This window comes from Apostichopus japonicus, chromosome 20 (genome assembly GCF_037975245.1).
Source record: "Apostichopus japonicus isolate 1M-3 chromosome 20, ASM3797524v1, whole genome shotgun sequence".
In the NCBI taxonomy this organism is placed as follows: Eukaryota; Metazoa; Echinodermata; class Holothuroidea; order Aspidochirotida; family Stichopodidae; genus Apostichopus; species Apostichopus japonicus.
In genome coordinates this window covers 1,431,108-1,450,093 of record NC_092580.1, presented here as the reverse complement: position 1 = coordinate 1,450,093, position 18,986 = coordinate 1,431,108, and the positions used below count along the sequence as shown (strand labels likewise).

The 18,986-nt window shown below is 37.7% G+C and overlaps 1 protein-coding gene, 1 long non-coding RNA gene and 1 other non-coding gene across 3 annotated transcripts; 1 reads left to right on the top strand and 2 right to left on the bottom strand.

The window, feature by feature from the left end:
* Positions 1 to 7: 7 nt before the first annotated feature.
* LOC139961016 (peptidyl-prolyl cis-trans isomerase-like 1) lies at positions 8 to 7,328 on the bottom strand. Its single transcript, XM_071959807.1, has 3 exons — positions 7,150 to 7,328; positions 2,583 to 2,737; positions 8 to 387 (listed from the first exon to the last, which is right to left on the bottom strand). Exons 1-3 carry the CDS (start codon positions 7,182 to 7,184, stop codon positions 95 to 97), a joined length of 483 nt encoding a protein of 160 aa, XP_071815908.1. The 5' UTR covers positions 7,185 to 7,328; the 3' UTR covers positions 8 to 94.
* A 230-nt stretch (positions 7,329 to 7,558) lies between these two features.
* Positions 7,559 to 7,631, bottom strand: Trnav-cac (transfer RNA valine (anticodon CAC)). Its single transcript has one exon. It is a non-coding gene; the product is annotated as a tRNA-Val (tRNA).
* Positions 7,632 to 7,780: 149 nt separating this feature from the next.
* On the top strand, positions 7,781 to 17,802 carry LOC139961017 (uncharacterized). Its single transcript, XR_011790698.1, has 3 exons — positions 7,781 to 8,045; positions 14,456 to 14,540; positions 15,596 to 17,802. It is a non-coding gene; the product is annotated as an uncharacterized lncRNA (long non-coding RNA).
* The last annotated feature ends 1,184 nt before the right edge of the window (positions 17,803 to 18,986 follow it).

Below are 18,986 nucleotides of genomic sequence, written 5' to 3'. Positions count from 1 at the left end.
CTAGCTCTGTCACCGGTGAAGGACTCAGAGTTTTGATCTTGTTTTGTCCAACTCATTGTGCTTTGCTAAGGTTAGCAGGCATAAGTTACATACATTATACACTATCAGGGTAGGCCTTCAGTATTCTGATGTCTTCAACAGGTCTATCATTATTATCTGTCTCCACCATGCCCATCCTTTTAAGCACACCTGCACCCGCACTAAGTCGGCCAAATACAGTATGTTTACCATCCAACCATTGAAGAGGAGCCAGCGTGAAGTAAAATTGACTGCCATTAGTATTTTGTCCACTATTTGCCATAGATATGATTCCAGCACCTGTATGCTTCAATTCAGGGTGAAATTCATCTTCAAATGTCTTTCCATAGATTGAAGATCCTCCTCTTCCTGACAAAGTAAAAAATAAATCCTTTTAATTGCAAAGGTAATTTTTTAATTTGTAATAGTTAAAACAGAATTAAACATGTTATTATCAATGTCTTCATTTTGCACAAACCAATGTTTCAACCAATGTTCCTATTTGCCTCTGCCACGGTATCTACTGTTCAGGGAGTAGGAGCCGGGGGTGGGGGCGGGCACGTGTCCCCACTTCTTTTTTCACAAATAGCAAATGTGCCCTACTTGCAAATAATATGTGCCCCTTAGATGAAGAACTGTCTTTTGGATATCTTAAGCCTTTGTTAATTTTAATATTTTATTTTAATTATTTATTTTTAGTCTGTACATGCTATTTCTAAAATGGCATCCCATATATATTTGTAGCACGGTTAAAAATAACAATCTCAATAAATAGTAGTGACAGCATACCAACACATATATCTTTAAGTGATATGGCCGGTGTGTATTGGTTTATAGCACAATGAGTGGTGGTTGTGGAATGAGAAAGTGCCCCTCTGTTGTTGTGCCCCCCTCCCCCCCCACTTTTTGGAAGCTTCCTACCTCCCTGCTAATGTGCCTGATTGTACTGTTCTTATTTTTAGCTACAGTTGAAAGCACTGTGCATTACTGCATATTAACTGTTAGAATACAAAAAGGCTTTACTAAGTACCCAACCAATATTGAAGTTTCAAAAGTACAGTAGGTTTGCATCCTGTAGCTGGTCTGAAATGTGTGTTGAGTAAACCAACACACTGAAGTAATATCAGACTATATACTATTAAGTAAGCAGCTTTATTTTTTTACCAAAATCATGCATCACAGTTTAATAGTTTATCAATCAACTTTTATTTCATAAACTGAAACAGTCACCCAATGGAACTTTTCATATGTGCTGAATTCTATTGTTCACGAAATGCTTTTGAGAAATTAAATTGTCAATATCAAATGGAATCCATAATAACAAAATTCATTTGGTGAAAAATATTTAAAAGGCTCTTAGTTAGTTCAAGTGTGATTCTTGTTTGGTTCGGCAAAGTGCGCTAAAATTAAAACTAAAGAATTCCTGCTGGATCATACTACTTTCTGTTTTGAAAATATCCTAGCTGAGAGCAGGGACGTAGCTAAGGCCTGATGATTGGGGGGGGGGTGAGACACCCCCACACCCCCCTCTAGTGACGTCCCTAGCTGAGAGTATATTGAGCTTGAAGCAAACCATGGAGTTTGATGACAGAAGGGAAATGAATTGGTTGTTCTCTTTAGGTTAAAATTCTGATCTTAACAAGTATTCACCCAAAAACAATAGGTTTTCTTGTGCTAAGTACGGTATGGGAAAGCCACATGTTCAACTAGAAAGTACTTGCAGACAAGTGCTGTACATCAAACATCTTGTGTGTCGGCCTGTTGAGCCCAGGCTCCCCAAACCCTATTAACCTTGTGGTATATGTACTACACTATAAACAACTGGTGATTGACTGTTCACTGCATATGAAGACATTCATACAGTACTGCAAACCTATTCAAGTTCCACATGCCTACAACCTTTGACAGGCTGGATCAAAAGTGGTTCACAAACATATTTCAGAAAAGCCATCATAAGTCAGATGTGTTCTTTTTTCATTTCCTCTCATCTATCCTTCTTAAGAAATATTTTCTAGTGACAAACAATATGAACTTATATTGAACAGAAAAATATTACACCTGAGTGCTTGCTGAAATCCCCATCTAAATATCTTGCCCTCAAGAGCCCGAGTGTTTGATGTCATCTGGGCAAATGCTCTTCAATAGCTATACTACAATGCTATTATAATCTTTTTATTGATTTATTATTAAAACCTGATACATTTGCAATGTTTGCTTAGCTGTCAAAGTACTTAGAATTTCATCAAAATTTGTCTTTTGTAGAAATATTAATTTCCTCAGTGGATGAATGATTGACAAAATATGACAAGAAACAAAGAGGTTTTCAGGTGGTGTACCACCAAGACATCACCCATTCTGATTTGAAAAATTCATATCTTTGCAAGACAAGATACTATGAGGATGTGGTTTCACCTACAGTAAGTACAGATGATACAGGAACGTTTACAGCAATTTTGCTAGGCAATCAACTTCAGCCACCAGAAAATTCATTGCAATATATGATCAGGAATGTTTACAATATTTATCACTTTCATCATCTACTAACTCTTTAGCAATTCACTTACCTGTTCCTGTGGGATCACCACCTTGAACCATGAAATTATCAATGATGCGATGAAACTTCACATTGTTGTAGTAACCTCGTCTGGCTAACTCTGCAAAGTTCCTACAGGTTCGAGGAGCATGTTTCCAGTAGAGTTCAACAGTCAACTTACCCATGCTAAAGATAATAGAGAGAGGAACAGCACATATAGTCATTACTTTTGAGTAACATTTCAAGGAAATAGCTGAAAACTCACAGAACAGCTTTTCATGTGAATGTGTAAAGTTGGCTTGAGGTTTCGATCCTAGCAGGATCTTCTTCAGAGGCTAAATGACAAATGTCATTATCATTTATCAAGCCTCTGAAGAAGATCCTGCGAGGATTGAAATGTCAGACCAAGTTTTACACATTCTCTTACACAGGCTCTCTATTGGATAAGCAGTTTGCTAACAGTTTCATTCTAATTTTAGTACAGCTTTTAAACAGCAATGTGATTTAGCACTCTAATGCACAGACTTTGTTACATTCAGTCAAAACTCAACCTTATATACTTTAAGAGCTTTACCAGAATAAACAGCACCAGTTTTGCTGCTGTGTGATGATGTTTTCCACTGTTAATTCAGTGTTCAACATGCATGTGAAGGGCCTTCTAATATTGACCTAATGTGCTATAAGACTGTGGAGTGCATAAAACCAACTTGTATTAGCGAAATAAGCGAATGTTTAATAGCATTGGCATTAACTTGGAAAACAAAGTGAATTTGTGGCACCCTTTTAGATCCTCTTCAGTTTGTAATCCAATCGGGTTGTAGTTGTGAAGACACCGACTTTGTAATCCTGGAATCGTACAGTATGTCCTCTTTAAGAACATTCTTGCCGAGGGAATTATGCCCTGTGTTAATGTTTTTCAATTTTTCATCTGCTTTTAATACCATATATGACCTCATATTTGGTAGACAAACTTGTCAATATGAAGGTTCCAACGTACTAGCCTAATTCAATGGATCATGAACTACCTTACAAAACAGAACTCAATTTAAACTGTTATATCTCTGTTTCTCTAAGTTACATTATATATGTATGATGCCAGATCTTCAGGAGATTGCTGCTCACTCATCAAATTTGCTGATGACACTGTAATGGTTGGTTTGATAACTTTGATTAATGTATGATGAAATTGCATATCTTAGCCTGCTACAATCTTTTGTAAATTATTGTGATTTCAATTTTCTTGAACTGCATGTTTCTAAGACTAAATAAATGCTAATTGACTTCCGTCATAACACCATTTTTTTTACTACCTTTCACTATAAAGGGGTATGCATTTGATTGTGTTCTTGCAAATATCTTGGGGTAGTATTGAAAAACAAATTAACATTGGGTATTGTTGATGTTTTGACTAAAAAGTTAAACTCTAGATTATACTGTCAAATGTCAAATTTTAATTTTAGTCCTGATATTTTTGATATTTTCTATCACGGTACATGTTAGTGGGGGAATTGGCGTTACTCCTTGATGTGTTGGGATGGCAATGCCAATAAAACTGAAAACAACTGTATTGATATTATTGTAAAGGATGCTAAAAAAGTGGTTGAGTGTCTCAGCACTCAGTCGACCAACCAGTGCCCCCTTCAATCCATATGGGATGACATGAGCTACTTCATGATAGGCATATAAAGAGATGCATTGCCAGGCTACCTACCTACCTACTAACTTACTTAATATACTATATAAAATAAGCAAGAATCTGGCTTTTCATCCATTATTTGGGAAGGTTTTGTACTTATTTTCCTGAAAATCTGTGAAAATAAGTGCAGCATCTGATATTGCTTTACTGACACTGTAAGGAACAATATAGTGGTGTTTTAATTGAATATGTTTTGAACCAATGATATCTATGGGGTAAGAAAATGAGGACTATTACTTGGTTCATAAATTCTCTTGATTTGATGTTCATGGTGATGATGTGTCAAATGCAGGTGCATATAAGGGTTGTATTATGCATTATCATCAATGAACAACACCAGAGAATACTATTGGTACTAGTTCTGGAAAGGGGAAAATGTTGTAACATATGAAATAACTTCTTTAGCAACAACCAGCTACTGTACTTCCCACAAAAGAGAAATATATAGTTTTGATAAAGTTTATGCATTTAATTCAATATGGAACTTATATTCATTCAATATGGCTCATATATTTATACATTGTGATATCTTAATCACTAGATTGACAGATCACTGAAAAATTGGTTTCATCTTCTTTATATTTAAATCAAGGAATCTGACTGTTGGTATTTGGTAAAAGCATGCCCTACATTCAACCCCCCCCCCACCCCCTTCCCCTCCACATGTTACTTCTAAAGGCAATCTTAGGTAAATCAATACACCTGTTCTTATTAACATCTATTTTGCCACAAGATACAGCCATCATTCTGGCCCTGAAGGCACCTCCATTACTACAGTGTTCTTGGCCTTAAGCATACAGAAGGTTATAAGTTCTTGTAAAAACTTGAGAAAGCATTTCCTGGAACAAAATGGTACTCTATAGAGAAATCTCTATGTTAAGGTGATCAAGTGTCAATGTCCTTTAGAATTTTAGAATTTTGGAAATTATAATATGAACCACCTACAATGGACAGAAAAATTTCCCAACAACTTCTCCTGAACATAGAAGTTTAACATAACCAGAAAGCAAGTTAGCTCTGTTAGCCTTGCCATACACTTTCTTCAAAATTAAAAATAACTATCTGACAAATGTACAGAGTAAGTGAGTTAAATTTGTCCAAAAATTAAGTGAGAATCAGGAAAGATTTGTAGCAATCCCATGTGGATTTTAAAATACAGCATTTTAAACCAAAGTGTTTCACTTATCCAAAAAGAACAGTCTTACTATGTGAAATATAGACACGTTTTGCCAATTTGAATTAGCAAATCCCTTTAATAATTGTTGAGAGTTACATGAAATTGTTTATGCACTGTGAAATATTTATGAGAAAATGGCCAATTTTCCAGCAATTGAGATAACCTTTTGACACCTTGAGCTAGTTTGTGCCCAATTGAGATAACCTGTTGACCCCTTGAAGCTGAGAGGGTGAAAACTGATAGGAGGTTCAAGTGCATATTCACAATATAGCAAGAGTATGAATTCTCAGGCAGATTTCATTACCTAGATGAAAGGTATGTCTTGTTGAAGACCTGTAGAGCCCCCCTTCACAGAACTAAACTGAATTTGACCAAACTATGATCAACAAAAGAAAATCATAGCATTGGAGTATTCATAGAGTATTAATTGTAGCTTTAATTTTGGAGTTATCATGTTTAGGAGGTTTTCAGACTTTGATGCCTGTCATGTGACCTTTGACCGTCTACCAATTTCAATAGGATTCTTGCACTCACCAAGCTGGATCTACATGCTAAGTATGATCTACATTTTAAGGTTCTCTTGTACCCATTAAAGAGTTCTATTTACTACATATGAATTCCATCTACTACTTGTTTTAGTTTTATAATTTACAACATTCTTTGATTTTTATTTAGAGACCTAAAAGGACATTTGATCGCATGTATGAAGTTCAATCATTAGCAGCACTTCCCGAGTTATCATGTTTACAATGTAGTAGACATTGAACCAGCTGCTTACTTTGACAAGCTGGTTTTATACTGGTCATCTCAATCTACATAACATATATACAGGAAAACTTAACTTTTGAGACACCATTTCCACAAGGCCAATGGTTACATCACTTTGCAAAAGATATACTTGATGTTTAACTACTCAAAGGGAACCGCTGGTTTTGAAAATTGTTTTAAACAGAAGAAAAGGACTGTAACAAACATGCTGTTATATTCCATGTTTAATGAAATAAAGCTTCAAGTAGTCTTTAATGGATTTCGGCCAGACATAGTGAAAATGTGTGAAGCCCTAAAAGTAGGCTTCTCACACTTTGCGATAACTTATGTACACCATAGGAAAGCATACACATATGCCAATGAGCCTTGTTGAGTATGGTCTAACGATAACGGTTCTGAGAAATGCTAGAACACTAGAACAAAGTAAGAAATGGAAAAAATAACTGAATTTTGCAACAATACATTATTGGGCTTGGGTTACACTAGGCCCTGAGACAAACATGACACTGATGACATCACAACTGCAACTTACCCACATTAATTATTACGTCCAATTAGTAAACAGACTAAAATTGGTACTAATTTAGATTCCGTACCATTCCTAACCCCTCACCCTAACCCTACTTCCTAACCCTACTTCCTAACCCTACTTCCTAACCCCTATCCCTAATTCCTAGCCCCTACTAGTAAGCTTTCCCATTCATATGCTACGGATTCTGAAGTTAGGCCCTAAAATTTGTAGCTTAATATCATTTAAAAGTGTTGTACTTGTTAAAAAAAATCCATGTGACTATATTAGACTTTGGTCTAACGTTTCACTACGAAAGGTCAGCTACCCATTTCGCGTAACTAATTCCTGTAGTTTATGCATAGGCTGTCTGAAGGAGTAAACAAGAAAAAGGCTAAGCAGACAAAAAAAACGGACAAAATGAATAAAAACACATTAAGAGCTTTTACGTGGTTTCTAGGACGACAATCGCTGGTTGTGACATTTCTGCTGTGTACGTCGATCTCCTGATATGGGTTTGTACGGTACAATCGGTGTAGGCCTATAAATCAGATATTACCGACCACTTTTAGTTGAGTTGTACAGACTACAGACGTCTACCACGCTGCTTTCTATGGAAAGCCAGACTTACATTTCATGAAATAAAGTGAACAGTGGCAGTTTTCAGGAAGGAATAAATAGAAAGCAAGGAAAAAGCCATTACTTCGTATCTATCTTTCTTTTCCTCCTTTTATTCGTTACAACAAAAACGGTTTGAGCAGTTATATAAAAAGGTAAAAATGAAACTTTTTTCGATCTTTTTTGGTTTATTTTAGTGAATTTGCCCAACAAACGAATTTCATCCTTGCAAAAAGAACTTGTTACCGCCCGGGCTCGAACCGGGGACCTTGTGCGTGTGAGGCACACGTGATAACCGCTACACTACGGTAACACTTGATAAAATAATGCTCGTAATATATATATGAATATACCACTACATTGTACCACTATGTAAAGCGTCATTCAAGGGTTTTATATTAGTGAGAGACGAGTTTCAGTAAAATTTCGGTTTACTGGATAGTGAGGTGTGAACAATGCGCATTTTCTTCATGAAGTAATCGCAGTTACACAATTTTGCAATAAATTTCACACAATTATACGTATGGCCTTGCTAGGCCGTACATAGCTTCATCGCCCAAACACATGTAGGCCTATGCATCGAGTCGTTCTAATCGTTGCCGATGTCAGGTTCAATTGCAGGCACTGCATATAAAAACGTATTATATAACAAGAGAAAAGTTTGGAAATTTGTGCAATTGACGTAGGCAAGGCCTATGTAGGCCTATACTTCATCCTGCCTCAACAGGTGAGTTATTGAGCTTATACTAGGCTAGTATATAAGTCCTAGCCTAGTAGTAGCCAGTATAACCTACAGTATATCATCACTGTTTCGCCCGCAAGCTACTGCCGAAAAGTGCTTAACCAGGCTAGTCAGAAGTAGTCACTGAGTGAAAATCGATGGGTTATCCATCCCTTTTATGTGTAGTATGATGCAATTCCTAGGTTATAGCTGAGATACAGTGGTTTATCTTAAAGATTTATTATTCAGGGAGTTATGGTTGCACATGACTCAGGGCGCTGCATGTAGGCTGCAGGTGTGAGTATTTGGCCCGAATCCCAAACCCTGTTTAGTGTTATATCATGACACCATATTGCAAGCAGAAGAAACGAAAGGGCACTTTATAAGCACATGATTGTCATTAGTCTTTCTCACACCAGCGCACAGGTTGAGTATAAGCTTAACTTGGCATTCCAATCCACAGGAGGGCGTACTACATCGCTGTTAAATGACCTGAGACCTATGTTTTATCGCTGTGGTAATTGGGGAGATTTTATATAAATTTAGTAAACAAATTACGTAATTTGTTTGAACATTCTTCATCAATCTTTGTAGATGATCGCAATTATAGCGAGCAATAGGGGGTGGGGGTGAGTCTGATCCCATTAGAGGGAACCATGTACACGTGCACTATATATGTAGCTGGGTTATTCTGTGTCAAATCAACCAGTGGTCCCCAGGTGACCCTCTCAGATTTTGATGAAATTTCATCAGAATGATTGAGTATGTCCCAAATGAACACATACAAAAAATCAACATCATACTCATGTCGTTTTCGAGATACAGTATGGCCTGTTGAAATTTGGTTGAAATGGCCATTTTGCGCTTGCGCGATTAGCGAAAAGTCACTATTGGGATATTTTCTGACTTTGAAAGCTCATAATTCAGTCTTTGTACCATGTACAGAGCTCAAATTTAGTACTCTATCTTACTTCTTGCCAAAATTCATGAATCTGCTCTCAATTTAACGGTATCTCATTTATTTTTCTGGTTATGATCACCCAAAGTAGGCACTTCATTCAGCCGAAAATGTTTTTTGTGACTTTTAGGGTCACCCTGTGCCCACATGAGGGGTCACATGAATCCTATATTCCTTGGGTATTATTTATGGTTGCATGTCTATACCCATAAGCAATGATAAGCTCACTAATGCTTTAAATGTGAAATGGCATGGGCCCAAATTTGGCTCCAGCCAGAAAAAGGTAAAAAAGAGGGCTCCCTTCTTGACCCCGGTTGACCCCGCGATCAATTGAAACATTATTGAAATTTACACCAGTTACACATATTATATCTACTTATACTCCAAATTTCAGCTTTGGCACTCAACTCCTTCATGGTGTGGTGTCAATTTGAATATTAGACGTTTATTAGATGATTTTAATTTTTTGTATGCATGTGTTCATTTGGGACATACTCAATCATTCTGATGAAGTTTCATCAAAATCTGAGAGGGTCACCTGGGAACTTTTTAGAAAATTGGTTGATTTGAGGGGGAATGACCCAGCTATACACCTCACTGATAGACACTGATTTATTCTTATTCCCATTGTACCATTTAATTTGTTCATCGATGAGAGTACTAGTGCCACTTAATGCCCCCCCCAGATCGTATGGGGTGGGGTTGGGTTGAACTGGGCTAACCAGCTGCTATCGGTTGACTAAATAAGGCTGGTTATGACAACTTGGTGGCGCCCCCTGTCCAGTATAGCCACGGGGGGGGGGGGGATCTGGGCCAGTACCCCCAAATTTTGATTGTCCCCTACTAATTTATGGTTTCAGTAATGGACCCCTAACATGGATCCATGCAAATGCTCCCTTAAAAAAAATTCTGCCCCTCAAACAAACACTGCCACTCCAAAATTGGCAAGCTGGCTACGGGCCCGGGTGGACCCCTTGCATGTGGGATGTCCAGACGGACCCCATGGAAGATGCAGAAACTTCATTATATTCCAAGTAGTACAATTCAAAGCACATAAAAGTGGTTAATTGGTTGAGAAGTATGCTGATATATCTTTGGAAGTACAGTAACTAAATTTACCCCTGTTTGTTTTTTGTAAATGACCTGGAAGGGGGCAATATTTCCCTACTACGTCTCCGAGGTTCAATGCGGCTGGTTATACAATATGCTCAAAGCGTTTATGTTGCTTACATAGTTTGTTCGATCAGTCATTTCAGTTTGAGTTATAGAAGTCGGTGAATTCAAACTCTTCCAAAACCTAGACACAAACTTTGGTATAAAGGAAGAGTATAATGACTAACAAATCAGAATTATCTGTTTTTTTTTTTTTATATATTTAAGTTGATGATGACCTAGTAAGTGAAAGTCAGTACCAATTGCCAAAACTTGCACTTTTCAATCTTTTCCGTAACTCATGATAGACTATCGTCACAGCCAGGTAGTCTGCCTGATGATACTATTATAACTCCGCCTGTTGTTGTGTTATAGAAATTCTACAGTACTTAAGTCTATGTAATACAATGGGTTTCACATACTTCGAGTCTATACAGTAGGTGTATAGCAAATCGCATTTTGCTTTACAAAATGGTTTTGAGCATCGTAGTTCATTTAAATACTTACCGTAAACAGGCAACAACAAAAAATGGAGAAGTAAAGGAACCAGGCACATCAGGCATAGGTACCAAAGGTACTCTATGTAAGTATACATACCTACATAGGGTATAACCCTATTACCAAGACCTAGGGACTATGGCTATGACCATGCATGATGAAGATAATACCAATACCTGTATTTGACATGTTTCTCTTCTTCACTTCTATACCATTCATCCTGTTTATAAATGTGGCAAGTTTAGGCTACATACTTACATGCCTGTGTTTACGTTGGGATGGGGCCTGGGGGAGACTGGGGAACAAGGTTCCAGTGGATCAATAAAGTGATCCTGTATGTGCCGAATAGTATAACCGAACTCAGGAGCGTATAGACAACCTTCGTGGTGCGCATGGCACACAAAATTGTTGTCCCTATTCAGAAGATCTATAAGATCAATTAATGCTTGTTTTGAAATGACTTTTCTCAGTGCCGACACACTAGGCTCTACTCCTATGTTACGCTGCAGGCTTGAGCCTCAATCCTGGGGGGGGGGGTGCAGGGGGAACATGTTCCCCACTTTTTGAGATGGGGGACACAATATCAAATGCCCCCTCCCCCCCTACTAATGCATATTTTTAAACCACTTATACCTATACTGGGTCATGATTTGTTACAACTATTCCTTCCTATGTAAATTCTTAAAGATTGCGAGTTCAGTCAGTTGACAGGAATTTTGTGATTTCTATACATGAATGAGGAATTTGTACCGCATGCGCTGTCCAAAATGGATCATTTGGCTATGCTACAAGCATGTGATACGTGTTCCATCTAACACACACAATATGAATACATAGTGTCTGAGTGATGGGCCTGCAACTCGTTCGTACATATTCTGTTGCATAGCTTTGTCAGTGACAGAAAATGCTAAGTTTGAAACATTTTATCTTTACATTGAGGCTTATTTGGGTGGTAGAACTTAGATGTAGTATGTGCAGTGAGCCTACTGGCGAACGGGGTGCCAAAGTGTTGGCCCAATAAGGTGCAGTTGGGATCGCCCGTTCCCCGACTATCTGGATAGCTATTGACAATTAGACAATTGACACTATCTGAAGAAAGGAGGCCGGACAAAGTTCATATGGTGTGTAGAAGAACCGCACTGCATTTTTGGGGAGATCATTTGGGGTCTCCACAGAGATGTCAAATTGTGAAAACCTTGTAAACACGATATCTCTAGATCATGGTTTCCCAAACCTGGGGTCGCGACCCCAACTGGGGTCGCGAAGCAATTCTTGTGGGGTCGCAGGCTTGTTTCAAAATATTAAAAAAAATCTGAGGGTACCCAAAATTTACCCGAATTTGAACGTTCGCAGTCAAAATCCTACATAATTCACCCTGAAAACTCATATTTAGGGTTTTATTAGCGGCCGTTCTAGCGTTTCTCCTGAGTGAATCTGGCGTTTTTTGCTCAATTGTCGCTGGCCACCCTGCTTCTGTATATTCACTATATTGTTTTCACATACAACTACAGTACTGTACTACAGGTACATGTGGGCCTGCACAACTTCATTATTCCGGAGACACAAACTTGGGGTCGCGCTCGGATGGCGTAACAATTACATACCGCTACATGAAATGGGGTCCCCGCCTTGAAAAGTTTGGGAACCACTGCTCTAGATGATAAGCTTGGACAGATCTCATACTTGGTTGAAGGTGAATCACATTGAGTGAAAAAAAGCCTATTGATTTTGGTGGATGTCAAAGGTCATTTAGGGTCATCAGAAGTCAAATTGTTAAAGCATTTTAAACATGATATTGCAAGAAGGATGTACCATAGCAAATTTAAGAAGCCTATTATTGCTTTTGGTGGAGGTCAAAGGTCATTTGAAGTCAACAAATGCCAAACATTTGCTTCACTCCCCTCTTACCTGTGTGTCTACACTAACCCACCTTCCTTAATAACATAATATCACAAGGGAATCTTGGACAGATCGCATATTTGGTATGTAATTGTTACACATTCAGTACAAAAAGACTAATGTAGTGAGCGGAGTTCAATGGTCATTTCAGTTCATCAGGGGTCAAATTGTCCACAAAAAAAAACATGTTTTATACAATATTTCAACAAGGACAGATGTCATATTTAGTATGTTGATGTATCTATCACATTTAGTACAAGAAGCTTGTTGTTGAGGTCAATGGTCATTTCAGGACAGCCTGTGTCATTGTGAATTTATTGTTTGTCACATCACACTGCTTTTTACTGTATTACTAAGATCAAGTATGTTGTACACCTTCACTCTACATTCTAGGTCAGATGCATGAAGAAAACTGCTCATGTTGCATCATTGAAACCATGATGCATTTTTACTTTCTGGTTTTTATTTAGAAGCCATTGGTTACTATTTTTGCCTTCGGTACAGCACTGGTTATTAATGATTTTTACTGGGTGTGATAAACCGGATTTAACCTTAGTAATCTCCTGGAAAACAAGGACCTTGGGTTGTATATAATGTATTTATCTACAAAATAATGCATGAAAATATGCAAAATGAAGGGAGAATATAGATCTAATATTTTTGCATTTTGATCTCTGATGGCAGATCGCATAAAGTATTAAAGTACGAATATACGATTTTCAAATGTCACAATGTGATTTGATGGTATATATACAACACTTCTACCAGCCTAGATCAGTTTCTTGAATATGTGGCCCGAGATATGTGTTTAGCGTCTACATTATTCAATATTCCAGTATGATCTGAAAGACTATAAGGCCATATGAGATACACACAACAAAGGAAATTGACTTAAATATTATTCAGATCAGTACTGTATAAAAAGTCTCATCTTAGATTGAATTCATGAATGCTCAACAGAAGAAGTTCATGTAGATACTATTGAAATCTCAGAGTCAACACTGAAAAATTAATTTTGATTAGGTTGTACCACAGAACTTGTGTCATGCCGGGATGTGTCGGTATCAATCTTAATGTGGGTCTTATGATCATATAGGCATAAGCGACCGTTTTTGGTTTCGATGATAATTGTAACCTATGCAGTCATGCAGACGGAGAGTTTGTGTTGGTGGGTGTGTTTGTGAGTGAGTGAGCAAAATTAAGTATGTCGCAAACTCCTCCTAGACCCAAAGTCCTGTCAAGTTCAAGCTTGGTGGGTGGGAGCCTGACCATGTTAACTCATGCCAACGTGATTGATGATGTCAAAGAGGTTGTTCAAGGTCAATAAGTCTAAAAATTGTTTTTAGCCATTTTCTGCATGCCAACTTGTTTGACAAAGGCATTAAACCACATTATATGTAGAGAATGAAGAGACAAAGTTTAAAAACAAGACAGATTTAGCAGTTTAGGCTTGTAGTTAACGGGTCAATTGAGTTAAAGTTAAAATTGGTCTAAATTGTGCAAAAGAGTGTGTCGTGAACTTCTCCTAGACTGTAAGTCCGATCAGGTTCAAACTTGGTGGGTAGGTGCCTGACCATGTACTGTAAACTTGATCTTGGGTGATTGGTATAAATGTCATAGGTGAAAGGTCAAGTACCCAGAAACTGTAGCCATTTTCTGCTTGTCAGTATGTTGGAAAAAGTCATTAAACCAAAACATATGTAGAATATAATTGGACAGATTTTAAATTAGAACTTATGCAGTTGTTAAGGGTCAAGGTCAAAGTTCATTGTAGATCTATTCCATCATAGAAGAGATAAGATGCCATGGATTGCCATCTTGTCTTATGTTTGAATCGTAATAGATGCTAAGATCCCATAACAAGGAAGTTTATTAGGCAAGTTCCATTCTTTTCTGTTTTTCTCGACAGGAAAGATATGATTGATAAAGATGGCTACCTTCAAGGTATGCAAGGAATTAAGATAACTAATGAAGCAATCCATGGCAGAATGAAGGTGAGATGACAAAACTATTAATTAATGGATCATTCAACTGTCAATTTGAGTATAGTTTCATTAGTTTAATGTAAGTTTAATTGCTTTGTTAAAGGGCTGTCCTAACATTGTTGGTGTTTAGTATCATTAGATGCAAGGTTAAATTGTGACTAACATGCAACATCATGTAACCTGTTGAAAATTTCAAGTTTCATTGCTTACACTACTTAAATTTTATGTGCATTGTGTCACATTTGTTTTGACAAATGAGGTTTTGTTCTGTGCAGTGATACTTTTTTCCTATAATCCCAGAGATGAAAATATAAATATATTAGAGGAAAATCTTGAAAAGGGTGTAACAATATTAACGTCGGGTCAGGTCAGGTCTTTCTGGACAACCCTACACGTAAAGAGACTAGGAGAGAATTGGGCGGGCGGGGGGGGGGGGGGTGTGTTGTTCTCCATCTCAATTAAAGGGTTGTTCCCTCAAAAATTAAAAAGTGGCATAAAAAATCCAGCCTGGCCTGATAGCACTGTTTTTCAACTGTTCACAACAAACTAACTGAGGTTTGTTCCTAAGTCATCTTTTTTATGAAGTTTTTCTTCATGTCTTTCCATATTAGCTTGTAAATCTATTGCAACTTAAATAATTTTTGCCTTCATGTTGTAATATATTCCTTTTTTTTTTACAGTTTTTATTTACATTTTATAATAATATTCTGTAACTACTGTAGTTGATATTACAATACTAGACATTTTACTAGTAGATGGGTTATAAATGATTTTTTTGTTTTTGACATTTCTGACATTACATAAGAAAATCATAGGAAATCATTAAATGTTCTTAGATCTCTGTCTGTGGCTCTGACCCCCTCCCACCAAGAAAGTGTTACTCCCCCACCCCCTCCCATCACCCAAAGCAATCCGTGTTCGCCCTTAAAATTATTGGCTATCGTCAACTCATTCGAGCCTTCAAATGTAACATGCATGATCTCCACTTTATGCAGAGTACTTTCGTCTAAATGGCTTGTGTGTTTCTATCTTGTAATTTTCTTTCATATTCTTTTCTTTGGCAGAACCACCTATGGTGTCCACCATGGAACAGCTCCCAGAGAGACCTCCAGAAGACTTAAATTTGTAAGAGACTTGGGAGGATGACGAAGCATCAGACAGAGACAATAAATTGGAATCCCAAGCCTCTGTAGCCGATTCAGATCCCTACTCTAGTCTCATTATGGACATGAAAGCCTCCATCTCATGTCCGAGTAAAGTAGGGTCTAACTAGGACCAGATCAGGAAAGGCTTACCAGACGATAACCTCCTGAAGGCAGAAGAAGACAGAAAAGTTTGCTCCAATTCTGGTAGCGATGTGCCGAACGCTTCATCAATCCAAAGAGACAAGCCGATGGAAGTTTTCTCAAAAAGGATTAGAAATAGGACTAAAGTTGAAGAAGAATCGGAAAGTCATTCGATCCAGCTACCAGATACTTTCAGGATCACAAACTTTTTGAGCCACTGATGTTGCAGCTTCTTAAAAGATATATGTATATATATTTTATATATATTATATATATATATATATATATATATATATATATGTAAGCTTTCCTCCTTTTTTTTGTATCACCATGTGTGTAAATATTGAAGCACTAAGGATATGCATTTCTTTTTCCTTGAAATAGCAAGAGATAAAATGTAGAATACTGTTATGAAAGCTGTACCTAAAACACTTAAAAAACTGCTTTCCTAAATTTTAAGGAACATTTTGGCAGAATTGTTTCTTGAGAAATCTATCTATATTTCATGCATAGTCTTGAATACTTCTGCAATACCATAAGACCATCTCTGCCCTGCACCTAAAATACCAGTGTTTTTTCTCTCTTGCATGTTTTCAAAAGTGCTCTTCTCACAGGTATTGTGTTGAAAATTTTCTAAGATTTACAGATGGAAATTATGAAAGGTTTTTCGTTAAGGATGGTCTTGTGATGATGCAAGCATTTTTTGCATGAATTTCATGAAAATTAGGATGTAAATTTACAGCATTGAATTCTTTAGCTGCTCCAGTTATTGAGTGGAGTCAAAGGTCAATTGAGGTCATCACCGGCCAAAATACAAAAACCTCCTATTCGAGTTTAGTGAATATCTGTAGCATCGGTAAAATGTCATAGTTAGGTGGTAGGTCCCCCTTACTGAGCATTACACTTTGAGCAGTTCTGTTAAGACGTCAAATGTAAATTGGAGTCATCAGCTGCCAATAGCTGGGATTATCCTCATGCTCAGAAATGTACCAGAACTGAATGTTCTATGAAGAGGTCAAAGGTCACTTAGGGTCAAATTCTGACCACCTTGATAACTCCAAAAGTTAAGGTCTGATGAATTGCACACCTGGTATGATGGTGCCCCCACTGACATTGCAATCATTTCCTTTTGGTGAACATAATTTGGTCAACTTCAGTTTTAGTTATATTACAGATAGGTCTGAAGTAACCTTGAACAATGCATAAACAGTCAATCAGGTAAATGATATCTGCTTCAGAAGTGATAATCATATGTTGAATGATCTTACAACACACCTCAAGTGATCCCTGGCAGTTGTCACTAGTTGAGTCTCAAGGGGGTAAACAGGCTGTCTGAAAAGTTGCCTTCTTCTGTGTAGTCTATATATACTAGATGGCTTTGGTTTTGAAAATATTTCAGTGTATTGAAGGAGTAGGTTGGTGGCAGAGCTGATTTGCTAACTCAAAAAAAGGTAAAAGGTAATGTCTATTTGCTCATACATATTCAACATCTATGGGTCTATATTTCACATAAAAGGAAGACTGTTCTTTCTGGATTTTAATCCATTTTTGGCCATAAAACTTATGTACTGTAAACATGTTATCAGTCACTGAATAGGTTGATGTCCAAAGAGTGAGTTAGTACACTTGTTGTGGTCTAGGGAGTTTGAATTGTCTGATCATTTCTGGTTCTCACTTAATTCTTGAACAAACGTTAACTCACTTGACTCTATATACATCAGTCAAAGGTCAAGTGGGATTTTGTGCAAATTATACGGCAAGAAAATCACAATTCTTTGCCCCCTGTCTAGAGAATGCTTAAACTCCTCTCTTTGGGGGGTTTGATATAGATGTCACTAAGTGGACATAGTTTGTTTATTTGCAAGTTTTGGTTGTTTTTTACTTGTAAGCTGCAAACTGAGAAAATGTGAAAAATGTGTGGTGAGTTTTTTTAACTTGTGCTTTCACTGGAAGAATAAAAAAGAAGAGCATGAGATGAAATTGAACCAGGGACCTTGTGATGCCTACTTTTTTTGTCTATCAGCTACCTTAGGATGCATTTCCAATATTTAAAGACCTGGTTGTTGGTAAAATATATTCACCTCCACTGAACCTTGTCAGGGAGGGGGGTGGTGGGATGCTCGCCTCACCCGCTTGGAAACCTTGTCAGGGAGGGGGGTGGCGGCCAACTCGGGTGCCGCTTGGGAGCCTTGTCAGGGGGGGGGGAGGGGTGCCGACGAGCTCCTTTTACAGAATTCACCGGCCCGGCCGGGGCTTGAACCCATGCTGCTCAGTATCATTGCAGATGGAACAACCGATCACACCATTTTGGTTCCCAATAAAGTAACCTTCGTTTCTTACCTTTATACTTCCACCTACTCCAAAGAACAGAAAACTAAAAGACTCTGGTTGGGTCTTGAACTCATGACAGTGTGATGTCTGTCTCTCTTAGTCCAGAGCACTAACCACTGCGCCACAGCAACTGTTAAGAAATAATGCTCGTCTCTAATATTTAAGGTTCATAATGGAAGGAAAGAGGTAAAAGAATAGTAAAAGGAAAACTGCCTCAACTGGGGTTCGAACCCTAGACAAGGAGTTAGTCTTGCTCTCCAGGTACAGGCACTACCAACTGCGCCACTGTTACTGTTGAAAATTATTGCTCGTTTCTAATATTTAAGGTTCATAATGGAAGGAAAGATATAAGAATAGTAAAAGGAAAATTGTCTTCGTTGGGGTTTGAACTCATGATAGAGTGTTTGTCAGTCCAGAGCACTAACCACTGCGCCATAGCGATTGTTGGTAAAAGGTGCTCGTATCTAATATTTCTACTTCAGGAAGGAAAAGATAAAACATTTTTTTTAAATGCGTCGAGCGCCCTCTCGCGTCCTCGTTTTTGGTCAGTTTTCAACTTCAGAGGAACAATAGGAGAGCGAAAAACTTTTAGGTCGAACAAAAGATTTCAAAACCTTTGTTCGTCCTAAAAGTTTTTCGCTCTCCTATTGTTCCTCTGAAGTTAAAAACTGACCAAAAACGAGGCCGCAAGAGGGCGCTCGACGCATTTTGCCAGTGATACGTGATTTCAAAGCAGTCAAATCACGTATAAAAGAAATATTTTGGAATTGGGTGCTGTGTGTGGGCGTGCAGGGGGGCCAAAAGAACCTGATTTATGATTTATGAACAAAAATAGAAA